The following is a 25501-nucleotide window of genomic DNA, read 5'->3' as shown; positions in this document are numbered from 1 at the left end:
TATGCATTGCAATTATTTGAAAACCGTGTATTCATATTTGATGGTGTGCATGGTAAATAATTGGATGGCCAAAACACATTTATGTTTTATGTTTTACTTTTGGCTGTCTGCTAATCACAAGGTCATAAAATATCTCATATTGCTTTCTCTAGGCCCCCCCTCCCCCCTCTCTGTGTCTGTAACTGTAAAGAACCCAAACACGTTTTCTACTGAACTTTTCTATATTCTGGGTGAACAGACATTGTTATTATGATCTTATTGTGAAACAAGTCGTTTTCCTTTGAGCCAAATGCTTTTATTTTGAAGGGAGTTTTGTGGGACATAGCTGTCGTGTATTGGTTACTGAAGTCACATGACCAGGAAGCAGGTGACGACAGGTAACAGAAATGTATAGGGACACCAAAGGTGATGTAACAGAATGTTATTATTGAGACTGGCAAGTTGGCTCTGCAGAGTTCCGCGTGTCTTTGCCTGTTTAGAGATGAGGTCTTCCACATTCACAAAGCAGCTGAGGACCTGTTTGTTAACATCAGAGGGTAGGCGCGCGTGCACACTCGCACACACACACACACACACACACACACACACACACACACACACACACACACAGACACACAGACACACACACACACACATACACACACACACACACACACACACACACACACACGTGTGCGTAGGAAGCATCTACACACACATTTATGCCTGATTTATAATGTACATTTGGTGACTTGATGTGTACAAGCTACATTATGAATGTTGAGCATTTGTGATTTTTATGTCAAAACTCTTTTGCCGATTTAGGAATTTTTTACACACTCATAACATATTCAATGTCTCTATATTGTCACTGTTCTGCTTAACATCCTCAATTACACAATTGTTTGTCTTTATTAGTATAATAATAATAATTTATTGGAATCTTTAACACCTTCATGCCATGAGTTTAGGGTTTTCTTTTGTTTTCAACTTAAAATGTATTAATTTTTCATGAACAAGAATAGACAAAGACATACAGAAAGCAATAAGACAAACAATTGGACATTACAGTATGTGTTGCCATCTCAGGAAATAAAAGTAGTAGACAAATGCTATAATTGCAGGAGTTCACACACAGACAGGATAATAATAAAATGGAAACAATTTGTGAGCGAGCGCGCACGCACGCACGCACGCACGCACGCACGCACGCACGCACGCACGCACGCACACACACACACACACACACACACACACACACACTGGGTTCAGGGTTTTCAATCAGTGCCTCTCTTCAATGTGTGTGTTTCAGATACAACAAACGCATCAACGACATAAGAGAATGCAAGGAACAAGCACTGTCTCATGCGTACGTATCCTAATCTCTCTTTGCCCTCCATCTCTTAATCTGCCTCTATCTGTCTATCTATCCATCCATACATCCTTCTCTCTTGTCTTTGTCTCTTCTCGCCTTTCCCTCTTTCTCAACCTGCTATCCTTTTATCTTGCATGCTTTTGCACTTGTTTAACCACTTTCTCTAATTGGCCACTCATTCCTCCATCCATTAGTCTTTTAGTCCTGCATCCCTTCACTTTTTAATCACTTAAACCTTATGCTTTTACGCCCCCTGATGTTTTCACGCTACACTAATAATATCTGTGTGTTCACCCCAGAAAAGGGATGGAAGAAAAAATGCTATTGAGAAACATTCCACTTATTGGCTGTCTGGGCCAGTTTCTTTGGCCAATGTCAATGGGCTGACATTACTGACCCTACCAAAATCCATTTAAGGTTTTAGTATAAAACAAAAAAAATATATAGTATGACCAGTTATTGAACTAGTAAAGGTAAAATATTTAATTCCTCCCCTGCTCAACCACCTGCCTTCTCTCCTCTTCTGTCAGTGGTACTCTCATCTTACCATGTTGTCCCGAAGGTGATAGAATATATAATTGAATGATGTGTCATTGGGCATCATCTATGTGTTTGATGTGCAGAGGCTCCATGCACAGAGAGAGACGCAAGTTTCTCCGCTCTGCTCTGAAGGAGTTGGCTACCGTCCTTGCTGACCAGCCTGGACTCCTGGGCCCAAAGGTAATATATAATGTCAACTTAACCCATTCTTGGGGTGGGAACCCCTTTTGGTGTTTTTAACTAAGCATTATGTTATGCTTTAGCTATTGAAAAATAGCAGATCTACAAGCTCATAGCGTGCCACCGAGTGGCGCACTACGAGCTTGTAGGTCTGCTATTTTCTTATTTTTATGATCAGTACAAGCAACAACAGCAGAGTACGTATTCATGGACAGACAAGATAGATAAGAAAAAATTGAAAATAGTTTACATTATTTAGACGACCAAACGCAGCATCATCAACCGTATCATAATGTGTATTAATACAATAAACAATCAAGAGGGCATTGCCTGACCATGGATCACACCAAGGGACCTGCAACATGACTGAGGAACACGTCCCACTTCAGATCATATTTTAGGTCTGCTATTTTTGAAAAATCGTAAGGCACAAATCTTTGAATATATATTCTTTCAGAGCGAACGTTTTTTATTTATTCCGACGTCAGGCCTGGGTTAAAGAGTCGTGCTGCAATATTTGTATATTCTATGTTATGGAGTTCCTGTGGAGAGCCAGAAGTACAGGACCACAACGTTAGTACTGCGAATAATAATAATGGTGATTCCTGATCTGGTACTGGTACCCAGTTTATACAAGCTCAAAATCTGGGCATTTGAAATCACGCAATGCTTTAGCGCTTTGTCCCTTACTCCAAGTTGTGCATTGTGGGATTGGGATAATGCCTTTTCAATCGGGGCCAGAATACGTTATCACACAGTTTATTAAGGGAATACATTATGTTCTGATAACTAGTGTGACTCTGTCTTCTTATAAACCTAATGATTTAAGTTGAACTTTTCTACTTTCTATTTAACACCTGCATGAGTTGGCCCTATAATGTTCTGATGAAGATAATGATACCAAAGTAGTGTGTTTTTTCTTTGTACAGTAGGTGTTCAAAAAGAGACCTTTCTCTCTTTTACTCTGTGTTCTCCACCTGCAGGCGCTGTTTGTGTTCATGGCATTATCGTTTGCCCGTGATGAAATCATCTGGCTCCTTCGTCACGCCGACAACATCCAGAAGAAAAGTACAGATGACTTCATAGACAAGTAAGCAAACACACACACACACGCACAATAATACACACACACTGATACATGATCGCACACAGTAATGTGTGTTTGGTTGCTATGTATATAATGGAATGTACATCGCTAGGCACGACAGAATTGTTGACCTATTAGCTAAGTTCATATGTTTCATCATCTGCCAAAATGTATAAGCACTCGTATGTTTTAACTGCCATGTTCATGTAGCCAGACTCAAATCACACTGTCGTGTGGTATTTGAGTCTATGATGATTTCAGATGTCACAGCTAATACACCAGATATTGTTGGTGTTGATGACAGTAGAGAAGTGACCATTTTGGAAGTGGCATGTACATTTGACCACAGTCTGGAAGAGGCATTCCTTACCAAGGTGCTTAAGTACCAGCGTCTTAAAGATGCTATTATACAGCTTGGCTACAAATGTAAACTACTTGTGTTCATATTTGGAAGCCTTGGTAATGTCCATAAATCAGTCGTGAGGTGCCTGCAGATTGCAGGCATGCCCAAGCTGAGAGCTGATCAGGCATCGGCAAAATTCTGTTCAGTGTCTGCAATAATTGGCAGTCGCCATATATGGAGAAGGCGATGCCCGTGATCTGTATCCTGAAGCACTTGTTGTAGAGTTTTCCAAGTTTGCGCATCCACTATTGTTTGTGTTCAAGAATTTCTTGTTAAGTGTGTGTGTGTGTGTGTGTGTGTGTGTGTGTGTGTGTGTGTGTGTGTGTGTGTGTGTTACAGACACATAGCAGAGTTGATCTTCTACATGGAGGAGCTGAGGGCCCATGTGAGGAAGTATGGTCCAGTCATGCAGAGGTACTACGTTCAGTATCTATCTGGTTTCGATGCTGTGGTGCTCAACGAACTGGTGCAGGTACACACACACACACACACACACACACACACACACACACACACACACACACACACACACACACACACACACAAGCATTGAAAATGTCAGTGGGACAATCTTAATTAACGGGGGGAAGGGGGTTACTGAAACTACCCCTACCACCCATGGTTTCATATTCCTAATATTTATTTGTATGACAATGATGAATAATGGCTAAAGGAACATGCATCGATAACATTAATCACCGTAAGAATGGAACTTGTTTTTTCTATGCTAGAACCTCTCTGTGTGTCCAGAAGATGAATCAATCATCATGTCTTCCTTCGTCAACACGATGACCTCTCTCAGCGTCAAACAAGGTAAACATAAACTACTGTACTGTAAATCATGGTTTGAGGTAATCATGTATGATCATTTAACCCTGAGAGTGTACAATTGCAACAGGTCATTATTTCTTTATACAGTCTTTCAGTTCAATTAACCCATTTAGGCCTGAGGTCGAAATTAAAAAAAAAGTCTTCAAAATCCTGACGGCTTTCTGAAATGTTTCTGTTTCAGTTGTGCTCAATATTTCATGTCAAGGAAAGGACCCCAATATGAAAATATGTTGTTCCAGGGACCCCAACACAGAAGCAAAGAATTGAGTTAAAATGTTCACTCTGTAACAATATATATTCAAAGATGTGAGGCACATTTTCACCATTTAAAAGAAATAGCAGACCTACAAGCTCGTAGAGCGCCACTCGGCGTGAGCTTGTAGATCTTGTATAACATAAAAAGGGTTCCCGCGCAAAATGGGTTAATACTGGAATGTACTGTGTTTATATTATGCCAAAAACTGTTTCATGGTTTCTCTCTCTCAAAAAAATCTAAAAGGAAAAGAAAAACCTGGTACAACAGAATAACATTCATAAGCCAAACGCCAGCAGACAGTAAACATCAAAGATTAAATGCTTATGTCCATGTCAGCTCAGTGTTGTGGAATATAATTATTGAAGGATGATGTGATGTGTGTGAATATTGTTTTAAAAATAACATCAAACACAGTGTTGTGGTAATTTTGCACATGCTTGTTCCTTATAGTGGAGGATGGAGATGTGTTTGACTTCAGAGGCATGAGACTGGACTGGTTCAGATTGCAGGTACACACACACACACACACACACACACACACACACACACACACACACACAGTTGAACTTGATAACAACTACATGTTATTCAGGAACAAATTGTATCGAACGAATTTGCTATATTTTCAAGATGTCTCTGGGCAAGCTGGATATTATGCGTTTATATTGTCAAACATATTTTGTGTAAATGTGTCCTTTTTTTCAATTCATGATCATGTCAATCAGAGATCAGCGGATGAGCTTTTTTGTCACCCGAATCCGAGTGTGCATATTTATAATCCGCCTGTTATCCCACCGCATAAATGACTTAATCCAATTTATATATCCGCAACCACCCGAAATCCGCTGCAGGGATATAGCCAATCTACAAGTTCAAGGAAAAATACTACTAACGCACGCACGCCGAGATTTGGTGCCTTTAAAAAAAAAACTATATTATAATTTAATTCCGTTTTAAAAGTTATAAAACCTATAGATGGATGCCATTCATTTATTTCCAGCATTATTTCACCCGCGGTTTATCCGATATTAATTAATAATATATTCTTTTGACCCAAACTGACTAACTAACCGGCTAAATCCGCCATCCGCTGGTGTCTAATGTCAATACAATACAATACACAATGGTGCTATAGTCTTCCGTTTGTCGTTCTCTTGTTTCTGATTCCTCAGACTTATTGCCACTTTCTTTGCATTTCGGTTCATCCCTACTTCCTGTTTTCCTTTTCCTCATTCCCTCTTCGTTTCCATCCAACCTGCCTTTCTTTCCCTGTTCATTTGGTTCGTTCCCTTCTATTCCATCTTTCTGTTCTTTATTCCCTCCCACCATGTCTCCTCTAGGCGTATACCAGTGTTTCTAAGGCCAGTCTGGGTATAGCAGACCACAGGGAGCTGGGGAAGATGATGAACACCATCATCTTTCACACCAAGATGGTGGACTCACTGGTGGAGATGCTAGTGGAGACCTCTGACCTCTCCATATTCTGGTGAGAGACACACACACACACACACACACACACACACACACACACACACACACACACACACACACACACACACACACACACACACACACACACACACACACACACACACACACACACACACACACACACACACACACTAGAACATTATTATTCAATAAGAATTGTAAATCCTTAACCCATTTTGACCTGAGATCAGATTCTAAAAATGTCTTCTACATCCTGACAGTTTTCTGAAAAAGCTATGTTTCTATGTCAGTCGTTCTTCGATTTTTCAAAAAATAGCAGACCTTCAAGCTCAAAGCGCGCCACTCGGTGGCGCGCTTTGAGCTTGTTTTTTTTTTAGCTTGTCTTTTCAATAGCTAAAGCATAACATAATGCTAACACCAAAATGTTGAAATTCTTGTCATTTAAAACGAAATGTGAAAGGTTTGTTTTCAATGTACTGTGTGTGTATTTCTGTTATTGTAGAGCCAGGGGTTAAACGGGTCACAATAATAACCTGACTTCACAGCCTTGTGTGTTCTCGTACAGACAGCAAAGTGTTTGAAACGTATACTTTGTTGTTGTCTTCTTTCAGTCTGGACAAGTTGCACACAGCCCTGTCTGAGCTGTGTTTCTCCATCAACTACGTTCCCAACATGGTGGTGTGGGAACACACCTTCACACCGCGAGAATACCTCACCTCACATCTAGAGATCAGATTTACCAAGTAAATACATGTACACACTGCAAATACTCACATGTGTTTGATTGCTCAATGTTACACTGCGACCTCTAAAGCCTGCTGTAAATGATCCCCAAAATAAATATTGCTGTTGTCCTCAAATGTTGATGCATGTATCATGTATGTAGATAATGAATTATGATTTGTCATCAGTGGATACAAATTACATTATGTATGTATTTATTTATATTTATCTTAACGTTATTGTCTAGCGAAATGTTCTAATTTAGCTACAGTTGTCAAAACACGTGCAAACATAAAGTAAACCTTTGTCTGTGTTCATCTTGTTACCTTTTATTCACATGGAAAGCTAAACTGTTTCATGTGTATGTGTCAGGTCTATTGTGGGGATGACCATGTACAACCAGGCTACTCAGGAGATAGCCAAGCCCAGCGAGCTACTGACCAGCGTCAGGGCCTACATGACCGTCTTACAGTCCATAGAGAACTATGTCACTATTGACATTACCCGCGTGTTCAACAACGTGCTGCTGCAGCAGACCCAGCACCTAGACAGCCATGGAGAATCCACCATCACCAGCCTTTACACCAACTGGTAAGATGACCGAGACCGGGTGGCGCCCGCTGGCCTAGTGGTGGCCTGACGGCGTGTTGCGTGTTTGAGTACCGTATCATGAACTTCATGGCAACCTTTGCTGCATGTTGTCTACATGTTGTCTCTGTAAGACAGCCCTCCCCTATACACCGGGAGGAGCAGTGCACCATTTCTTACATTATTTATTTAAAGACCTTTTAAGCGTCGTACGAAGCCAACTCTTGTCGTGACAAATCATGACAACAAACACAATTCTTCGGGCCAAACAAAGAATTAGAAAATAGAAAAAAACACATTTTTTGTTGTTTTTCTTCTTTGTAATTATTTGTTTGGTCCAAAATATTGTGTGTGTTGGCATGATTTGTCACGACAAGAGTTGGCTTCGTACGACGCTGAAAAGGTCTTTAAAAAAATTAATTTAAGAAATGCCTATGGGAAAAATGCATTGGGATTCATTTCCTGGGCCACTCATAGTTTTACTGAGGTTAAGGTTAGGGTTAGGTTTAGGTATAGTTTTACTGAGGTTAAGGTTAGGGTTAGGTTTAGGTGTAGGCTGTCAATCACAGCGACTGGCCAGTCACAGCGCACCATTTACTCAAATGCGAAACGGGAACCATATCAGCCCCACAAACAGTTGCTCTTTAAACCTTTGCATGCGTTGTCTTCGGATCAAAAAGACTGCCCGCCAGCATGTTTATTGTTTACCATCAAAAGAATAAAAATAAATAGTCATCATGTTCTTTTGTAAATTAACTCCCTCCTTGATCATGCTATGGCTTCACGCAAAAGCATTAACCCATTTAGACCTGAGTTAAAAAACATTCACTTTGAAAGAATATATATACAAAGATTTGCGCCGCATTCTTATGATTTTTCAAAAGCAGCAGACTGTGACTGTGTGAAAGCACACCTAGGCATGACTGATGTACAGTACTACATCGGTCAGTGCGTGCGTGCGTGTGTGCACATGTGTGCATTGGCGAAGGTGCGTGCATTGGCGGAGGTGCGTGTGTGTGCGTATTGCCAGTTCCACCCACAATCTGTCTCTCACTTCCAAGTCACAGCATCACTCGTACAATGTACGTGTGTGTGTGTGTGTGTGTGTGTTGAAAAGTATACTTTTGGGAAGTGTGGAGAGGTTCGACAGCCCTTGACACACGGACACACACACACACACAGACACACGCACGGACACACACACAGACACACACACACAGCTGTGTCTCCATCCATCCAAAACCATGACACTGCCAGAGTGAACATGTTGAAAGATTGTATCAGAGAGAGAGAGAGAGAGAGAGACATGCATTTAGCAAAATAATACTCAGTTGTTCTTAACCCATTCTGAACGGGAACCCATTTTGGTGTTAGCATCATGTCATGCTTTAGCTATTGAAAAATAGCAGACCTACAAGCTCATAGCGCGCCACCGAGTGGCGCGCTACGAGCTTGTAGATCTGCTATTTTTGAAAAATCGAAGAACGACTGACATTTTTAGAATCTGATCTCAGGTCAGAATGGGTTCATCAGACCAGTGTGTGTCCTAGTGGAAACCTCGTATGAATCTGATCTCAGGTCAGAATGGGTTAAAAAGACGCTAACGTGTGTTTTGCAATGACACAGGGCTACACCAGGATCAACGCCTTCAACTGGTCCAAGATTCGAAAGCTGAGCTTCAAGCGCAAGAAGTTCCTCATCAAGCTGAGATCAGACCCCACTGTAAGTCTTCTGTTCTTATGACGGGTTGGGGGGGGGGAGGGACTTGGCGAAAAAGGAAAGGTTCTATTTAATTGTCTTCCTCCTGTCTGTCTGTGTGTGTGTGTGTGTCTCGCAGCAAAGTTCTCACCACGGCACGTTGGAGTTCAACATGGCGAGCAGAGACTGCTGCAAGGTGTTCTGGAAGATCTGCGTGGAGTACCACGCCTTCTTCAGGCTGTTCGAGGAGCCCAAACCCAAACCCAAGCCGGTTCTGTTCACCCGGGGGTCCTCCTTCCGCTTCAGGTAAAAAAAGGAAATCACATTCGTGTCCCAGACTGTTGGCTCAACCGTCTTGACACCTATAGGCCAACCAAGCCAGCCGGACGGACGGCGTGCCGCGGGTTCGACTCCCCCGAGCCTGGCGGCTTAGGGTTAGGGTTACATACATTGCTAATAATACATTGCTTGTATTATTAGAGGCCTCGAGCCCTGCATGTCCAGAACGCATTTTTTAATGCTGCCCTCGATGCGCAGTTGCCATAAGAATTTCCCAAATTCGGAATCATCCAAATCCTCTAAAATATAAAATAGATCCTCCATAGGCTCCATTATTGGTTAAGATGTTGGAGTAAAGATTCAGGATCTGAAAAGAAGTCAGAAGAAAATGTTAGATTAAATTCCTCAGACCATATTTATTATAGGCCTTATAATATTTTAATAACCACTTGAACCGTATAGGGAGGGGTGGGGGGGTTTGTGAGCTTGTAGATCTGCTATAAGTGCTATTTTGAGTGGAGAGGTTTGGTGTAAAGGGGGAAAGAACACACAGAGCCATGGGTCAAGTTTACAAGGGTGTCTAAATGCATGTGAATCAGACATATAGGACAAACCAAAAACATTCACTTACACAACACTGATGATAGTGTTGTTGAATATGTATGGCTAGCTATACAAAATCTATGAAAAGGTGGACGGGTGGGAAATTTGGTATATATAGTCTTTTTTATTGGCCTAAAATATTGTCTATATACATACATTCATGAATCCACTTGCCCGGCTGTCGGTATTGAGCAATTTATTTTATAGGGGTTTCTTGTGACTCTCACAAGAAACCAGACTCAGGTGTGGTCCAATAATCTCACTGACGATCCAACTCCACCCTGCCAATCAGCCCTAGCAGGCCATGCAGGGAGAGGGTCATCACACCATAATATCCAGTACACCACTATAAAAATTGCTCAATACTGCAGAACAGAATCAAGTAGGCTATAGTAAACTCTAACAAAGAAACAGCCCCGTGAAGGTTATCAAAACGTGGCATGGGCTGAAGCTTAAACACTGATTAGATATAGAAGAAAGTTACATTACAGTCACACTGAGCTGTAGCACCTGCCAAGAAGAGGAGCGCATTCCAGCTAATAAATTAATTAATAGGACATAGCTGTACAGAGGGCCAAAAATACCTGCAGGGGGGGGACAGGCATGGGCCTGGACACCTCTTGTTTCATCCGCTCAAGAATATCCATCCTGTTTGGGTAGCCTAAAATAAGCTACTAGCTCACTGGCACACCGTGACAAAGCTAGAGAACCGAATCCAAACATTTCTAAACCGTTTCTATTAAAGGACATGTTTTTTTTTCCAATTCAATTCAATTCAATTCAAACTTTATTCAAGACACTCACAGGGGGGTCCATATAGGGCAGAACACATAAAACATAAAAACACAAAAGTAAACAAACTATAAATAAAAGAAACAAAGTATAAACAAACAGGGGGGACTTATCTCTGTACATACAGGCTAGAACGCCAGTGGCTCCACAGCTTGAAATACAACATGTGTATTTCATTTCAGAAGCTGATTATTCGTGGTCTATAGAAACGGATGTTCACGATATAAAAAACCCATACTGACAGCAGTGCGCTATTTCATCAACCGCGGATTCATTATCTGGAAGTCAAGATTGCTTTCCCGTGAACTCTATGTCTAACGAAACGAAGCTCTGGGCTTGCTCCTCGTCATCGTTCATAAAATAACTCATCGACATGAAGTACCTCGGCTAAGCGGGAGTGCTTGTGGACATTCTCTCCCTTGTGAACGGTGGGCTGCAGCTGTTGCAACACGCCTCTGCTGCTGGTTAGGGCGCGGGTCAGACGAGCAAACTTCCCCCAACCTGAGGATACGAAACATATCAGGAACAACGTGTCAACTCATAAGGTGATAATTTCTTCAGATCAGGTAAATATAAAAATGTGCATTAATATATTATAAACATATACTGCATACCTCAACTTTACATTCAGTTCGCAAAGTTGTGTGCATGTTAATATACAACATTCATATTTTAGATTAAGCAATTATTAATTAAACCACTACTCTTTCTTACGTATGATGTTTGGCTTCGGTTGCTATTCCCCAAAAGATCATTGGAAGCACATTTGCATTGGATGGGAGTGGCCTACGGCCTACCTTTAAACTACTTGGGCTAAAATTGGCCTTACAGACATATTGTAATAAAATAATAGTTACTGTAGAGATCTATGACTATGAAACAGACTATATGGCTGTGTGTATAAAACGGCTTATCATGTTATCATGCTATGTGAATTAGTAGATAGTTTAAATACATTGTACTGTATCTAGCAATTCAATTGGTTTCTTTTTTGCATGTACTGTATACAGACAAGGGGGAAGTACCATACTGTAGTATTGGGAAGCATGGGTAAGGGTTTGAACTTTGAACAAATCTGGCAAGAGCTCAGGTAAAGGAGCTTAAAGCTGCACTATGTAACCTATTCTACCCCAGATTTGAACCTGGTTTCATTCGCAATGCTCAATGCCATTGAGCTAATAGAGCCTGCAGCCTGCTTGCTCAGGGGGTGAATTGAATCTTGAACAATCTGATCTTGTGTCTACACTCTACAGTAGGTGAGACATGACCTTTTTGACACAATCTAAATGTCTCAATAGACCAAATATAACCACCCCAATTCTATAAGTTATATTGTATCAATAACAAATCCTACCAGTACAGACTGGACAAAATGAAAATGTATTCATAAAAAAAGTGATGCGTTTAACTACAGCATATGAGACCCAGATGGGCTAACTCTACATGGAACCGTATATGACAATGTCAGCTGGCACAAGATGCTTCACGTTTGGGTTACTCGTCGTGTGGGCTTCAAAGTGGTTCTACGAGCGCATTGAGGCGTGCCTCAACTAGGTCATTTGATGCGACGCCCAAGTGGACCCTAATTGGGCTTGCCCATGTGGGTTTTAATTAGATTCTACCAAGGCCCTATAGGTCAGACCGAACCGGCTCAATTCTGTGGGGTTGACATGGCGTAGTAGGTAGACGGGAGATGGCGTCAGCTTACACGTTTTTTTTGTTTTGTTACGCTGATTGGCTGTAGGGGTTGTAACGAGAGTCAGACTCCATTTGCATGTATGGAAATGCAATTTCTATGACGTGGCCAAAAAAAAGGCCTTTTGACGAATGAGTGTATGAGGCTGTGAGCTTCAGTTCCTCACGGCTCTCTACCATATTGCCGAATTTCGTGAAAAACGACGAAAGCACAGAACTGCCAAAACTGCTAAAACTGGCGGAATTTTCCCGATAACAAAGAGGGTCTATATATGCCCATTTGGTGCTTGACCGCAAAACATAGCTGCCAGCGGCCTGGGCCGTGGCTCAGCGGTCCAGGCACCTTGGCTGGCAATCCAGTCTGGAAGTGCGCTGCGGGGGTTCGACTCCCGATCCCGACAGCCTTCACTGCATGTCACCCCCATCTCTCTCTCCCCATTTCCTGTCAGCCTGTACTGTCTATCCCTCCATAAATAAATAATAATAAAGGTGAAAGCCACAAAAAAGAAATGTATATATAATTATATATATATATAGCTGCAAGCAACGATACAATGGGACCAAGCAATGACAAAAAAAAATCACACCCGTGTGAACTGAGCGCTGCAGGCTGCTCAGCAACACCACTGGCTGGCTGCAGTTACAGTGCTCAGTGTGAATGGGCCCTTTTAGGCTGCTGCAGCTGTTCGTACGACAGACAGAACACACATAGACAAACCCGTACCTCGACACGAACACGGAGAATACACACATTTATCGATAGACCAAGTGTAGCGATGGACAAAAACAATTGAACCCCTCTTTGTCTATTTTTTCTTCTAAACATTGTTAAATACAACGCACATGTACTTGACCCCCCCCCCCCCCGGCTGGTTCACCTGAGTGAGGGGTATGGATGTTGGAGAGACCCGAAACCCCGATGACCTTAGGATACATCACTGAGGATAACGTCCCAGGTGCATCCATGCAATGTATTTTTAGTTTTAGTTGTTCTATTTATAGTGACTCGTAAGAATATAGACAATATAGTCTGGTGACCACCGGAGAGACGGGTGACAGCCGGAATGTTAGACACCCGGGTGAGCAGTTTGGGTTGGCGCCCCAGGCTGTGTCTTATTCCGTGAGGAGGGAAGCCCAACAAACCCACAGCGAAGGCCTTTAGGAGGGGCCATTCAAGCCACAAGCGGAGCCTGCAGCAGCACCACCATGCAGAGCCATTGTGGCTCGAGAATCCACCACTCCTGAATGACGTGCCTGGTGGCGCTGGGAGACTGGTGCAACGCACAGGGGCTGGGCCTGGTGAGAGCAGGAATGGACCTGGTGGGGCTCCGGACAGGAGTCCACCCACAGAGCCTAGTCCGTCCACGCACCAGTTCCTCTCACTCCTAGTTCCGGAGCATCGGATTGTGTGGCCCTGTCTTTCCCTAATGGGACTGATCGAGGGTAGCTACTGAGACGCAAGTCGGGACTTGATCACCCCCGGGCTGGGTCACCTGAGTGAGGGGTATGGATGTTGCGAGAGACCCGAAACCCGATGACCTCAGGATACATCACTGAGGATACGTCCCAGGTGCATCCATGCGGTGTATTTTAGTTTTAGCATTGATACAATCGTTTATTTCCATATACTTCGACGCAGTTAGATCGTTATACACCCCTAGTTGGTGCTGTAGCATATTGTCTCACAATGCGAGATGTAACTCTAAAACACATCTGACGGGAGATATGGAAACCAGACGGGAGATTAACCCATTCTGAACGGGAACCCATTTTGGTGTTAGCATCATGTTATGCTTTAGCTATTGAAAAATAGCAGATCTACAAGCTCATAGCGCGCCACCGAGTGGCGCGCTACGAGCTTGTAGGTCTGCTATTTTTGAAAAATCGAAGAACGACTGACATTTTTAGAATCTGATCTCAGGTCAGGATGGGTTAATCAGACCAGTGTGTGTCCAGTGGAAACCTCGTATGAATCTGATCTCAGGTCAGAATGGGTTAATCAGACCAGTGTGTGTCCAGTGGAAACCTCGTATGAATCTGATCTCAGGTCAGAATGGATTCATTGACTGATGCCAACCTTTGGTGGAGTCGTCCTCGATGGGCTGTTTGAAGGCCGTGATGTCACTGAACTGGCAAAGAAACAGAACAACCTTCTCCTGTTCATTGCGAATGGGAGCAATTTTGACAAAGAACCAAACGGGTGTCCCTGAAACAAAAGGGGGAGAAAAAGACGATTGATGCTCATTTAATCAGACAATGGTATTAAATAAAAATCCATATTGTACAGCATAAGTATAATGTTGAAATTGTACTAGTCTTTGAGAACCTTGAGAAACATTTCTAGTAACACCTGCTGGTACCCACTGAGCATTTTTGTAGTCGTCTAGATGGCAAATAATTCGTCTTAAAAACTGGGGTAAAAATAGTCTAAAAATGAACGTTTTTTTAGCAGTCTAGGCTTAGATTAGACTAATCTAATAGAACAATATATATAATATATATATATATATATAGACGTTGAAACGATGTTGTTTCAACGTCTAATCTAAGCCTAGACTGCTAAAAATAACTTTCATTTTTAGACTATTTTTACCCCATTTTTTTAGACGCTCATTTAGACGTCTAAAAGCCGAAAATTGCTCAGTGGGTAGAAAAAGGTTATACCATGCAAGTGGATATAAATACATGGTCTGATTCTCGACCAATTAGTACTTCTGCCGAGCTAGAAATGTTACGGGCTGCCTTTGAACTCTGCTGTGCATTACAGAGGCCAGGAATACATTTTGCATAAGAGATTAAGAGGAAAACAACATTTATCTCTCCACTTGACGAAGCTATATACTTACTGTTTTTCTTGTACATTAGTATTTCAAATGAATTCATCTCGTAGTTCTCAAACGTTAGTCGCACTTTCTCACTTGTGTCCTTGTCTGTGAGCTCCCCATACATGAAGCTGGAAAGCACAAAGGGGGAAATATCATTTTAAATATTTCATATCCATTTGGCATGATGAGAAAAGCAGACATTCAGGCACCTTTGCACCGCATTGCAACTCTTAAATGTGTGAATTATCTTTGTAACAGAAGACAGATTTTCTGAGGGTGAATTTATTTTATATATCAACAAATAGGATACATCAATGAGGATACGTCCCAGGTGCATCCATGCAATGTAGAGTTTTGTTTTAGAATTGATACAATCGATTATTTGCATTGCAAAAAATGATTCGATACGATTATTTGCATTACCTACATTTAGCATACATTTTCACAATTCCCCATCTTAAACACAAATATTGGTATGTAGGCCTAATACATGCCCATCTCCTCTACAACTAAATATGACAATTCTGTGTTATTCACTGCATACTTTTAACTTGACTGTGAACAATCTCCGTGTGCAAATCTCCACTGTCAAATTAGACTATTATGGAATTCCATTGAGTAAAATTTGATTAATGATGGTTGAAATAAATCATGACGGCATACTTTTTTCCCCCTGCTGAACGCCTTAATTGGCTTTATGCAAAAGAACCTCACAAAAACGAATGAATGCTGAATAGAGGGTCAAGCAGCAATGAGCAATCATTTAACCACATACTGTACTGACGTTCATCTCACTTTGCTAGTTAATGCCATCCTTGGTAGCACCGTGTCCTAGCTTGATCTAAATATAACTGGAGTAATATGAAATGCAAAGGGAAGGGTAATATTAATTAGACTATCTGAGGGCTGTATTTTTGCGTGTCTTAAGTACCAGGTCTTATTACTTAAAGGGTAAGACCACTTTTTTTTGAGGTTTGGGTTGTGTAGTTACTTTGCCATGATGCAACTCCAAATGTGGACAAGAAATAAAAAATAACTGCTCCAGTGATTAGAAATTGATAATTCAAAATATGCTCCTCATTGACTTACATTGATGTAAAACAGCTCTCAAACAGTGTTGCCAACTTAGCGGATTTGTCGTCATATTTAGCTTCTTTCCAGACCCCCCTAGCGACTGAATTAGTGAAAAGCTTCTGGCGAGAAATCTAGCTTTTTTCCCCTGGTGAATTGGGGACAAATCGTGTTGACAGGCGCCAGATATGCGCCAGAGATAAAATCTTTTTTTTTTTTTTTCTCAGCCTCAAATCCGCGAAATTGGCAAAACTAAAAGTGGTCGGCGCGTCTAGTCTGGCTCACAGGTCACAGCAGGCTCAGTGGCTTCCTCGGCTCGGTTATGTGCACACTGCACAGACTGTCTACCAGTGCTTCCTCCTTTCTTGCTCTGCCTACTTGCCTAGGCGAGTGCGCTCCGGTGCGGTATTTCCGAACGCGCCCCTCGAGCTCGACAGAGCAAGAAAGGAGGAAGCACTGGCAGCTCAGTTTAGTCTGCTAGTAAAAATAAAATACACACTCGGATGCATAAAGTATTAACCTTCTAATTCCTGTATGGATCGGAACAAAATAGCGTTCTAAACATTAGTTGAATTGAGGTATGTTTTTTTTAAATATTACAATGAGTTTAAACGATGTGTTATCAAATGAAGAGATGATACAAACTAAGTGCACATAAATGACAAATGTTTTTCTGGGCTGGCTACATATTTTCGTTGCTAGGGGCGCCTAAAAGTCGCTAGGGACGCAAAAAAGTCGCTAGGGGCTACGCGCATATCCCACCCCTGGCGACTTTTAGCGACTTTTCGAGGAGCCACTAGCTACTTCCGTTACTGGAGAGTTGGCAACACTGCTCTCAAAGTCACTCTTTTAGTACGTAAACAAACAATGTTGATTCAGACAATATAGAGTATCACCAAAACTCATGTGGTTTTATTTTTTCATAAAAATGTTATCTTCCTGTTGATTTGTCCCGGACTGGATCTGTGGATCCGGATCCAGACCTTCAAATAGTAAAATCAACAGGAATCTAACATTTTTATGAATATATTGTCTGAATCAACTTAGTTTGCGTTTGTTTACGTACTAAAAGAGTGACTTTGAGAGCTGTTTTAGCTACAATGTAAGTCAATGAGGAGCATATTTTGAATTATCAATTTCTAATCACTGGAGCAGTAATTTCTTTCTTGTCCACATGGAGTTGCATCATGGCAAAGTAACTACACAACCCAAACCTCAAAAAAAGTGGTCTTACCCTTTAACTTAAAACCTGGAGGCGTGATCAATGCCATTTGGCTATTCTGAGTGGCCAAAGAGCATTGACCACACCTCCAGGTCTTAAGTTAAGTAATAAGACCTGGTACTTAAGACACACAAAATACAGACCAGAGTCTTAAGAGAAGTGGTTGATCCAAAATCATTGACAAAGCCTTGCTAGCAACATTCAGCAACACATGGTCACAGCATTGCTTTCAACTATAGATAAAAGTGTGACTGTGAGGCTAGAATAGACACATCAATTTAGCAACTCAGTGGCCTTGTAGTTATTGCCCTGAGACTTCGAGGTCAGGGGTTCAATTCCCGGCCGAGTGTTAAGGTACGCAGGATGACTGAACCCAAAAATGCAGAGCCACAAACCAGATTCCAAAATCCAAGGATTTATTTAAGCCAAGGTAGTAAGGGTAACAAAACAAAGGAAGCTGTAAGCTCAGGAAACTCAAACTCCATTCAAAAACATTTCAGAAGGTACAAAACAAACTAGTAAGTCCAAAAGGCAAAACTGTACAGAACCAGGCAGTTAATCATAGTCCAAAAACGCAAACCTTTCAAGGAGAACCAGGAACAATAGGGGTACAGCTCAGGGACGAAGACAAATGTTCTGACAGTTTGTGTTTGTGAGGAGTCCAGTTATATAGGGAGCAGGTAATGGGCAAAGTGTTCACACTTCACAGGTGGGCTGACGAGGGAGTTGGAGACAGGTGTGCAGTGTGATGGAATGGAAAGAGGGAGTGGCCAGGGAGGAGACATGGTCTGTGGAGTGACAGATCATGACAACATCACTTCTTTTGATGTCAGGGTGGGAAAATGCAACTGTTGCGCACCAACAATAGCTGGAAAATGACCTGCGTCAGCTCACCCGATGCTTGTCGCAAATTCAAATAAACATGAAACAAACATAATGCACCAGTCAGATAAGTATAGTAGGGTTCGAGTGGTTAATGGCTGTGAGCCGACAACTCAATTAGTGTTGCACAGCACACATTTCGTGTGCACACAGCCCAGTGTTGCACAGCACACATTTCTCACATATATCCTACTCTGTTGCACCAGGTGACTCTCGAGGCCCTAATTACCCCGGCTTACCAACAAACCACACCTCAATGCCAAAGTTGTTACCCCTGCAATATTAAAGTCATATTGCGTAATAGTTCGGACAGTTTAATAGTTAAACCGCCGAAAAACAAACGCTGTAGAGTCCTCGCGTCAAGGACATTTTGGAACGCAACAACATTGTCAGAAGTGTGTACTGTATTAAGTTGAATGAAATAAATAAATAAATACATTGCCCTTATGCATTGCCGGTGCCTGCGTCATGTTGGTGTGAGTATTGGGGGGCAAACTCATGACTAAAAGTATGGTATAGAGAGGTTTAGTTGAAAACGTTACACAGTATATGACTTTATATTTATGCTGAAATATCTCCTCGCCTACCTGCATGTGCTGCTTTTCTGCATGACTTCAGCCCTGTGGTACCCCGACAACTTGCAGAAACCATCATTGCTGTAGACAATGGGCCAGTCCACTATCTGTGCATTTCCAAGGACAAAGTTGGTGTCTGTTTAAAATTAAATGGGAAAGAAAAGGCTGAATACTTGAAGGTGTTACGTAAAAACTGTCAGCAATAACATAACATTGACAAAACATTAAGTATTGCATCAACATGGAAAGACCAATGCCAAATGCATTTGATCTCAAACAAAACAAATAATCTGGGCTAAATGCAGTGGAATAACAGTTATTCAGGAAATGACTACACTTACAGTAGTATGCTGTAATAATATGTGTCTTTAGAATTAATCTCTGTCCTCAGTGAACATTACCATGAACCTCGCAAATGTGATGTTATTGTATGATAATGTATATGATTGAGGAGAAGTTCTGAATGCCACATATCGTAGCACATGTTGACTCAAATTGAATTCCAATTACATTTAGCTGAATAATGAATTTGAAAGATGACATATGGTACAACTCATAAACAAATGGGGGAAAAAGACATTCAACATGAATACTAGCCTGGCTAATAAGCCAGACTATAATATCACACAACACTGTCGCCTCCGGCTGATTCGGTCTGGCTGATGATGAATACACCTTGCATGAACGGCATAGTCCCTATACTCCAGAACACACAAATAACTCTAATAAACACCAAAACAGTAAACACAGGCTATAATTCAGCATTTTGCATAGAATGTATTATATACACCACACGGACTATATCAATTCAGTCATGATGAGACATCACCCAAGTGCCTCAGATGAAAAAGGGGGACACGTAATCACGTTTGGGGAAATGCAAAAGAATCTAATCCTCTAAAAAATCTTGAAAGAAATTGACTGCTGATCCTCGCAGCAGCTATATATACTGTATCTTGGGTGATGTCAAAATATTGACACATTTTGATGGTCCTGAAAAGAAACGTATTTTTATTAGCCATGCCCAGGCAGCCAAAAAAAAGGTGTATTCTATGTCATTGGAAATCAGAGACCCCTCTTCTCACTAAAACAGCGACAGCCGGCTTCCCACCCACGAACATGGCCAATGATTGTGTCTGTTGGAGCACCCAACCAGCCAGGGGCACCTACAGTATGAGAAACCAAACCCTAGTCATCACTATGGTGGGCTGGTGGTACTTTACCCTTGCAATCACCCAGACACTGTGTGTGAAATCCCTTTTTAAGGTCTCTGACATTGAAAGTGACTAATTAGCTGTATACTGGTTTGTCTAAATTATTCAAACGTGACATAGCATCCCATGTTTACCAGTTTTAAATTGAACATGAATGTATGCTCTTTCGTAGATTTTAAAGCATTTTTTACAGATACATTGATTCTCGTCTTAACATGGTATTTGTATAGCCTATTTAAAAGGATATGAAGATATAAGTCAACATGTATAGCAACTGAAATAATGTAAAATATTATGGTATACCATTATGATATATGATATACCGCTACGTAAATGTTCCTTATTGTTACTCAAGCTCATTCTAGTGTCATAGATTAATGTTTTCTTGGACCTAAGAATGGTTCACCTCAAATATGATCAAACATCCTGCAGTGCAAACTGGTGGTTTTATTGAGATGATTTACCCATTGTGCACTTTCACTGCTTCTACTAATGTCACCATTATGTGACTAAAAATAATAACACAAACGTAAACATGATCATATACTGAGTACAATACAGACTGCATAATATCTCACTGACAGTTATGTGTGTAAGGTTTTAGAGCTATACGGCCACACAGATTGTTCAGCTGTCCATTTACATTTCAGATGAATATTTCCACTTTCCACTGAAACAGACAAACTATGGATGTGAAAATAAAATGTGAATATATTTGTAAAAAAATAAAATGAATAATAACTTTTGCACTTTGAAGACACGTTATTGATGCAAAGATTCAATGACCACCTCACAGGGAAAGAAACAAAGGTGGAAGAAAGTGAAAATAAATTGAAAACTATGCAATTGCCATAAGACACACATTTCCAAGACAGGTATGGACACGCACGCACGCACGCACGCACGCACGCACGCACATGATCTAAACTGGTCAACATCTCTATGATCACGTCACAACAAAACACATTGACCTGACAATTAAGCACATCAGTCTATTGACACAGAATGACAGAGAATGATAGTTCCATGCCAATGTGTTATTTTACAATGGTCATGTGCATGTTATTGTCGGTAAACATGGATAAGTTATTTTGGCAGTATAGCCCTGTGAATGTTCATTTAGTATATTGTGTGGCAACACACAGTTATGGTCTAACATATCAAACAAATGTGTGCCTTGTAAATTAACAGCATTTGGTATAGAACATGTTGTGATGTACACTACAAAGAGAGGAATAATAGAGAGGGGAAACATAGGCAACACTAGAAACTATATGTATTATAATACCTGTCTGTCTATTTGACAGTGTCCAAACTGAAACATTTAAAAAGAAAAAAAAAATAGGTTAATAAATAACAGAGAAAAACATCATCGTTCGCTTAATAAAGGATGTGAAGTGACCACCAAGATGGTGATATTATAATACTCGTGTTACAATATGCTGCTATGACATGAACTGGTGCAAGTGCGTTCTTCTGGCCAAGACAGGCAGCAGAACAAATTTTGGTTTCAGACGTAAAACAAACACAATCATAAAATATCAAGAAAGATCCTCAGCATTAGTCATCAACATCAAACAGGCAATATGAATCAAAACAACTACAGCATTACTATATACATGCATCCAGTAGTGAGACCAGCTCCTGGAGATGCAGGTCATTTTGCATCTGATTCCAAGCACAGTGATCAGCATACTTAACCCATTCTGACCCGAGATCAGATTCTAAAAAAAATGTCTTCTACATCCTGACAGTTTTCTGAAAAAGCCATGTTTCTATGTCAGTCGTTCTTCGATTTTTCAAAAAATAGCAGACCTACAAGCTCGTAGCGCGCCACTCGGTGGCACGCGATGAGCTTGTAGATCTGCCAACATGGCAGATCATCAAACCTGAGCATAAGACCAATGGCAAGTATAAGGGCTTTATTCTGTAATACATTTCAGGGCTCAATGGTAGACAGTAGGCAGCAGCAATTTGCCAATTTGCCCTTTGGCCTCAACAAGGACTTCAGTTGTTTTGCATCAGTTGCTGAATGTGAGGCTTAAATGAGGGAATTGTCAATTACAATTCCTATTTATAATAGTGGGCAGATACAGATTAAAGGGATATTTTAACCCACCTCTCTCTCTCTCTCTCTCTCATTAGCAGGCAACAGTGCAGCACTATCCCTCTCTCTGTTTCTGGCACAACAGCGGCCCTACTGGTACGCAGTCATATACTGGTGCTCATTAACCAACACATACGCACATAGGTGAACACAGGCATAGGTGAACACGGACATTGCTGTTCCTTTGAGTCGTTGCACCACTCAAAAATATATTAAAAAAAAAGAAAAGGAAAAAGGAAAAATCACTCAAGAACATTCTAATGTGTGAGGGAGCCGTGATTTTTCCATTACTGTTTTCATTCATTTTTTCTTTCTTTTTTTAATCTAAAAAAGCCTCCAGCTGACCAGGCGGAGGCAGTATAATAACCATAATTACTGCATGTTTTTTTTTTTTAGGGGACACGGGGAGAACATGCAAACTCCACACAGAAAAGGCCCTTTCGCCAACCCACCGCCTCTGGATATGGGCGCTGATGAAGCGGAGGAGAGAAGCAAGTTGTACCTGACAAGAGCCTGGTTTGGAGTATACACAGAGCAATATATCACAGTATTATCAGCATAACATTAGTGTTGGATTTTTTTTTTTTTTATTGAGACTGATTACATAATGGACAGAAGTGGTCCCAGGACCAATCCCTGGGGCACTATTACTGTATTGTGGAGAAGCAATCTAACTTTATTTATATTGCGTGTATGTTTATATTTGGTCCTTAAACGCCATCACTGCCATTCCATTCATGTTCAAAAGGTGTGGAAAAACACAGTGAGAACTTGTGAAACTGGGTAGGCATTGGTCATTTATCCTTTCAGTCAAATTACTGTACTATTATGATACTGGGATTTTGTGTCTGGAGTCTGGACTCTGGAAAAATCTATAATTTCAACATATTAAAGGCAAATTTGATCTTGAAGAGGGATGTTAATGGCACTGCATGTACTGCCGTCCATCTTGATTCAATGATTCTATGGTCTGTAACATTTTAATGACTGATTTCTCTTTTAACCCATTTACAGCTAGAATATTGGTGGCCAACTATTTCCAGTGTATTTACAGGAATAGCCTTGATCAGTCCCTGCACTGACAGAGCGCATGGTGGCATGGGTGTGCTTCACATTTTGTGAGACATTTACCTGCCATTGTTTTCTAGTGCGACTTAAAATGAGCGAGCTAGTTTGCGTGTTCACTGTTCAGTCTGTCTATAGCTCAAGCACACTTTGACAGGACAAGTAGTTGATACTTGGATACACATTGGCTGTTGATGGTATAAGATTGAGACAATTTTGGGTTAAAAACTCGAGCTAACATGAGAGTTTGTAAAGCAAGAAGAGACCTTATTTACACATCAGAAACGAGAACTATTCTAGGCTCATGTCCCTACGGGTCTGTATAAGAGGATGGCTTCTCTTTACATCACAGCAATATAGAGAACCTCAGGGGAAATAACCAAATTGACATGTAATTTAAGTTATTCCTTTTATCTGAGGAAAGCTAAATAATGACTTGCAAATATAGAACACATTTATCAAAAAGCGAGACATGGATGTAATCATGTAACAATCTATTCCATCATGAATGGAGCTCTTCCAGGCAGATCTACATTAACATTACTAATTTGAGGGTGAAATAAATGAGTATACATTTACTAATAATCTAGACTTTTTTATATTATATTATTATATTTTGTTCCACACTGAACTGCTTGCCAAAGCTTGGTTTCCCTGACCAACTCAGGGGGGACAACGAGAATGAAATAAAACTAAATTATTTATTTCCCACCCACCCAATATGAAAGTAATGTAATATAAATCTACACGGGGGACAACTCATTTGTACTATATTATACTTTTCAGCTCCAACTGCATCGTTAGTAACATATCATTATGCACATTGTCTTATACTGGACGCAAGGACAGTGAAAATGACCCACCAGGTTTCTTAACTGGGTGCCATTTTTTGGGGGAACAAGTTGTGTCATAATAATTGAGATACAACAGGGACACTCTTACTCCATCACTCACACCACTCTCCTGTCCTTCCTTTCCTGCTGTGAGACTGAAATGTAAACAGCAGGAAAGGAAAGACTGTAGACAGGAAAGTGGTGTGAGTGAGTGATGGAGTTAAGAGTGCTCCTGTTGTATCTCTATCAGGATTATATGATGACACAACTTGTTCCCAAAAACATTCTCCATTCCATATGTAATAATATGGAAATTACATAAAATAATATTACTAACGTTAGTCTTTAAAACTTCATAATTACAAACTCAAAATCTTGTCATTTCAATTTGGTTTTTAAATGATTTTTTAGATAAAAACACTTTATGATATTCTCGACCATGAATGTGAATATGCAAAAATGATTTCAAGTATTCTCAATTATCAGAGCAATTGGAAGCTATACTGTGTGAGTGAAAATGGGAATGACATGGGAGGTTTCAAATGTCCAAAACATAGTACATACACACTCTTGTTGAAACTGCTATAGTCCGAGGATGATGCACATAGAACAGATGTTAAGTTCGGCCTTATCAAACAACATTGGACATTGTACCTCGACTTTGCCAAAAATACAAATACAGCTCTTACAGGGCTATATTTTGCGTGTCTTAAATACCAGGTCTTATTCCCTAACTTGAGTAAACTAAAGACCTGGAGGCGTGGTCAATGCCATTTGGCTATTCTGAGTGGCCAAAGAGCATTGACCACGCCTCCAGGTCTTTAGTTTACTCAAGTTAGGGAATAAGACCTGGTACTTAAGACACACAAAATACAGCCCATAATGTGTAATGTGTTCTTTTCTTTCTCCCCCCTTTATTAAATGGAGAAGAGGTGTTGGATAGTATGTTTTTGGACAACTAAAGGGTGAAATTGTGTGTGAGGCCAATCATTACGAGGAGATATTACAGGTAGAGAGGCAAAAATGCAACAATATATTCTAACATTGTTCTATTGTGAGTTTGTGACTCATTGTTCTCCCCATTCATTCATGAAAATACATTATCTCGTAAAATATTCACTGATCTGCAGATTATGCAAAACACAATATTGACGTAGAGATGAAGTCAGAACCTTTTGGTTTGTTTTATTGAGATGATAAATAACTAATTGTTTGGTAGCCTAATG

General features: G+C 40.7%; 2 protein-coding genes across 2 annotated transcripts; both read left to right on the top strand.

Annotated features, from left to right (window-relative positions):
* The first annotated feature begins 476 nt into the window (after positions 1-476).
* On the top strand, positions 477-23968 carry LOC308328081 (nck-associated protein 1-like). The gene is made up of 10 exons (XM_080781771.1): positions 477-536; positions 1292-1348; positions 1978-2074; positions 3058-3164; positions 3904-4036; positions 4296-4377; positions 5102-5160; positions 9041-9136; positions 9252-9418; positions 22774-23968. Exons 3-10 carry the CDS (start codon positions 1985-1987, stop codon positions 22937-22939), a joined length of 900 nt encoding a protein of 299 aa, XP_080637897.1. The 5' UTR covers positions 477-536; positions 1292-1348; positions 1978-1984; the 3' UTR covers positions 22940-23968.
* Positions 6052-7421, top strand: LOC308328297 (nck-associated protein 1-like; the record flags this gene model as incomplete). The annotated part of the gene is made up of 3 exons (XM_080782066.1): positions 6052-6137; positions 6673-6846; positions 7199-7421. 3 exons carry the CDS (start codon positions 6052-6054, stop codon positions 7419-7421), a joined length of 483 nt encoding a protein of 160 aa, XP_080638192.1.
* Positions 23969-25501: the final 1533 nt, after the last annotated feature.

This window comes from Protomyctophum bolini (assembly GCF_963924005.1).
Source record: "Protomyctophum bolini genome assembly, chromosome: 14".
NCBI classification, from domain to species: Eukaryota; Metazoa; Chordata; class Actinopteri; order Myctophiformes; family Myctophidae; genus Protomyctophum; species Protomyctophum bolini.
Note: the sequence above shows the minus strand (reverse complement) of the source record. Positions and strands in the feature narration are given on the sequence as shown.

Coding starts and splice junctions, on each gene's coding strand:
- LOC308328081 (XM_080781771.1), top strand. CDS start 1,985: ATGCACAGAGAGAGACGCAAGTTTCTCCGCTCTGCTCTGAAGGAGTTG. Junction 5,161..9,040: donor TGGACTGGTTCAGATTGCAG/GTACACACACAC, acceptor GCAATGACACAG/GGCTACACCAGGATCAACGC. Junction 9,137..9,251: donor AGCTGAGATCAGACCCCACT/GTAAGTCTTCTG, acceptor TGTGTCTCGCAG/CAAAGTTCTCACCACGGCAC.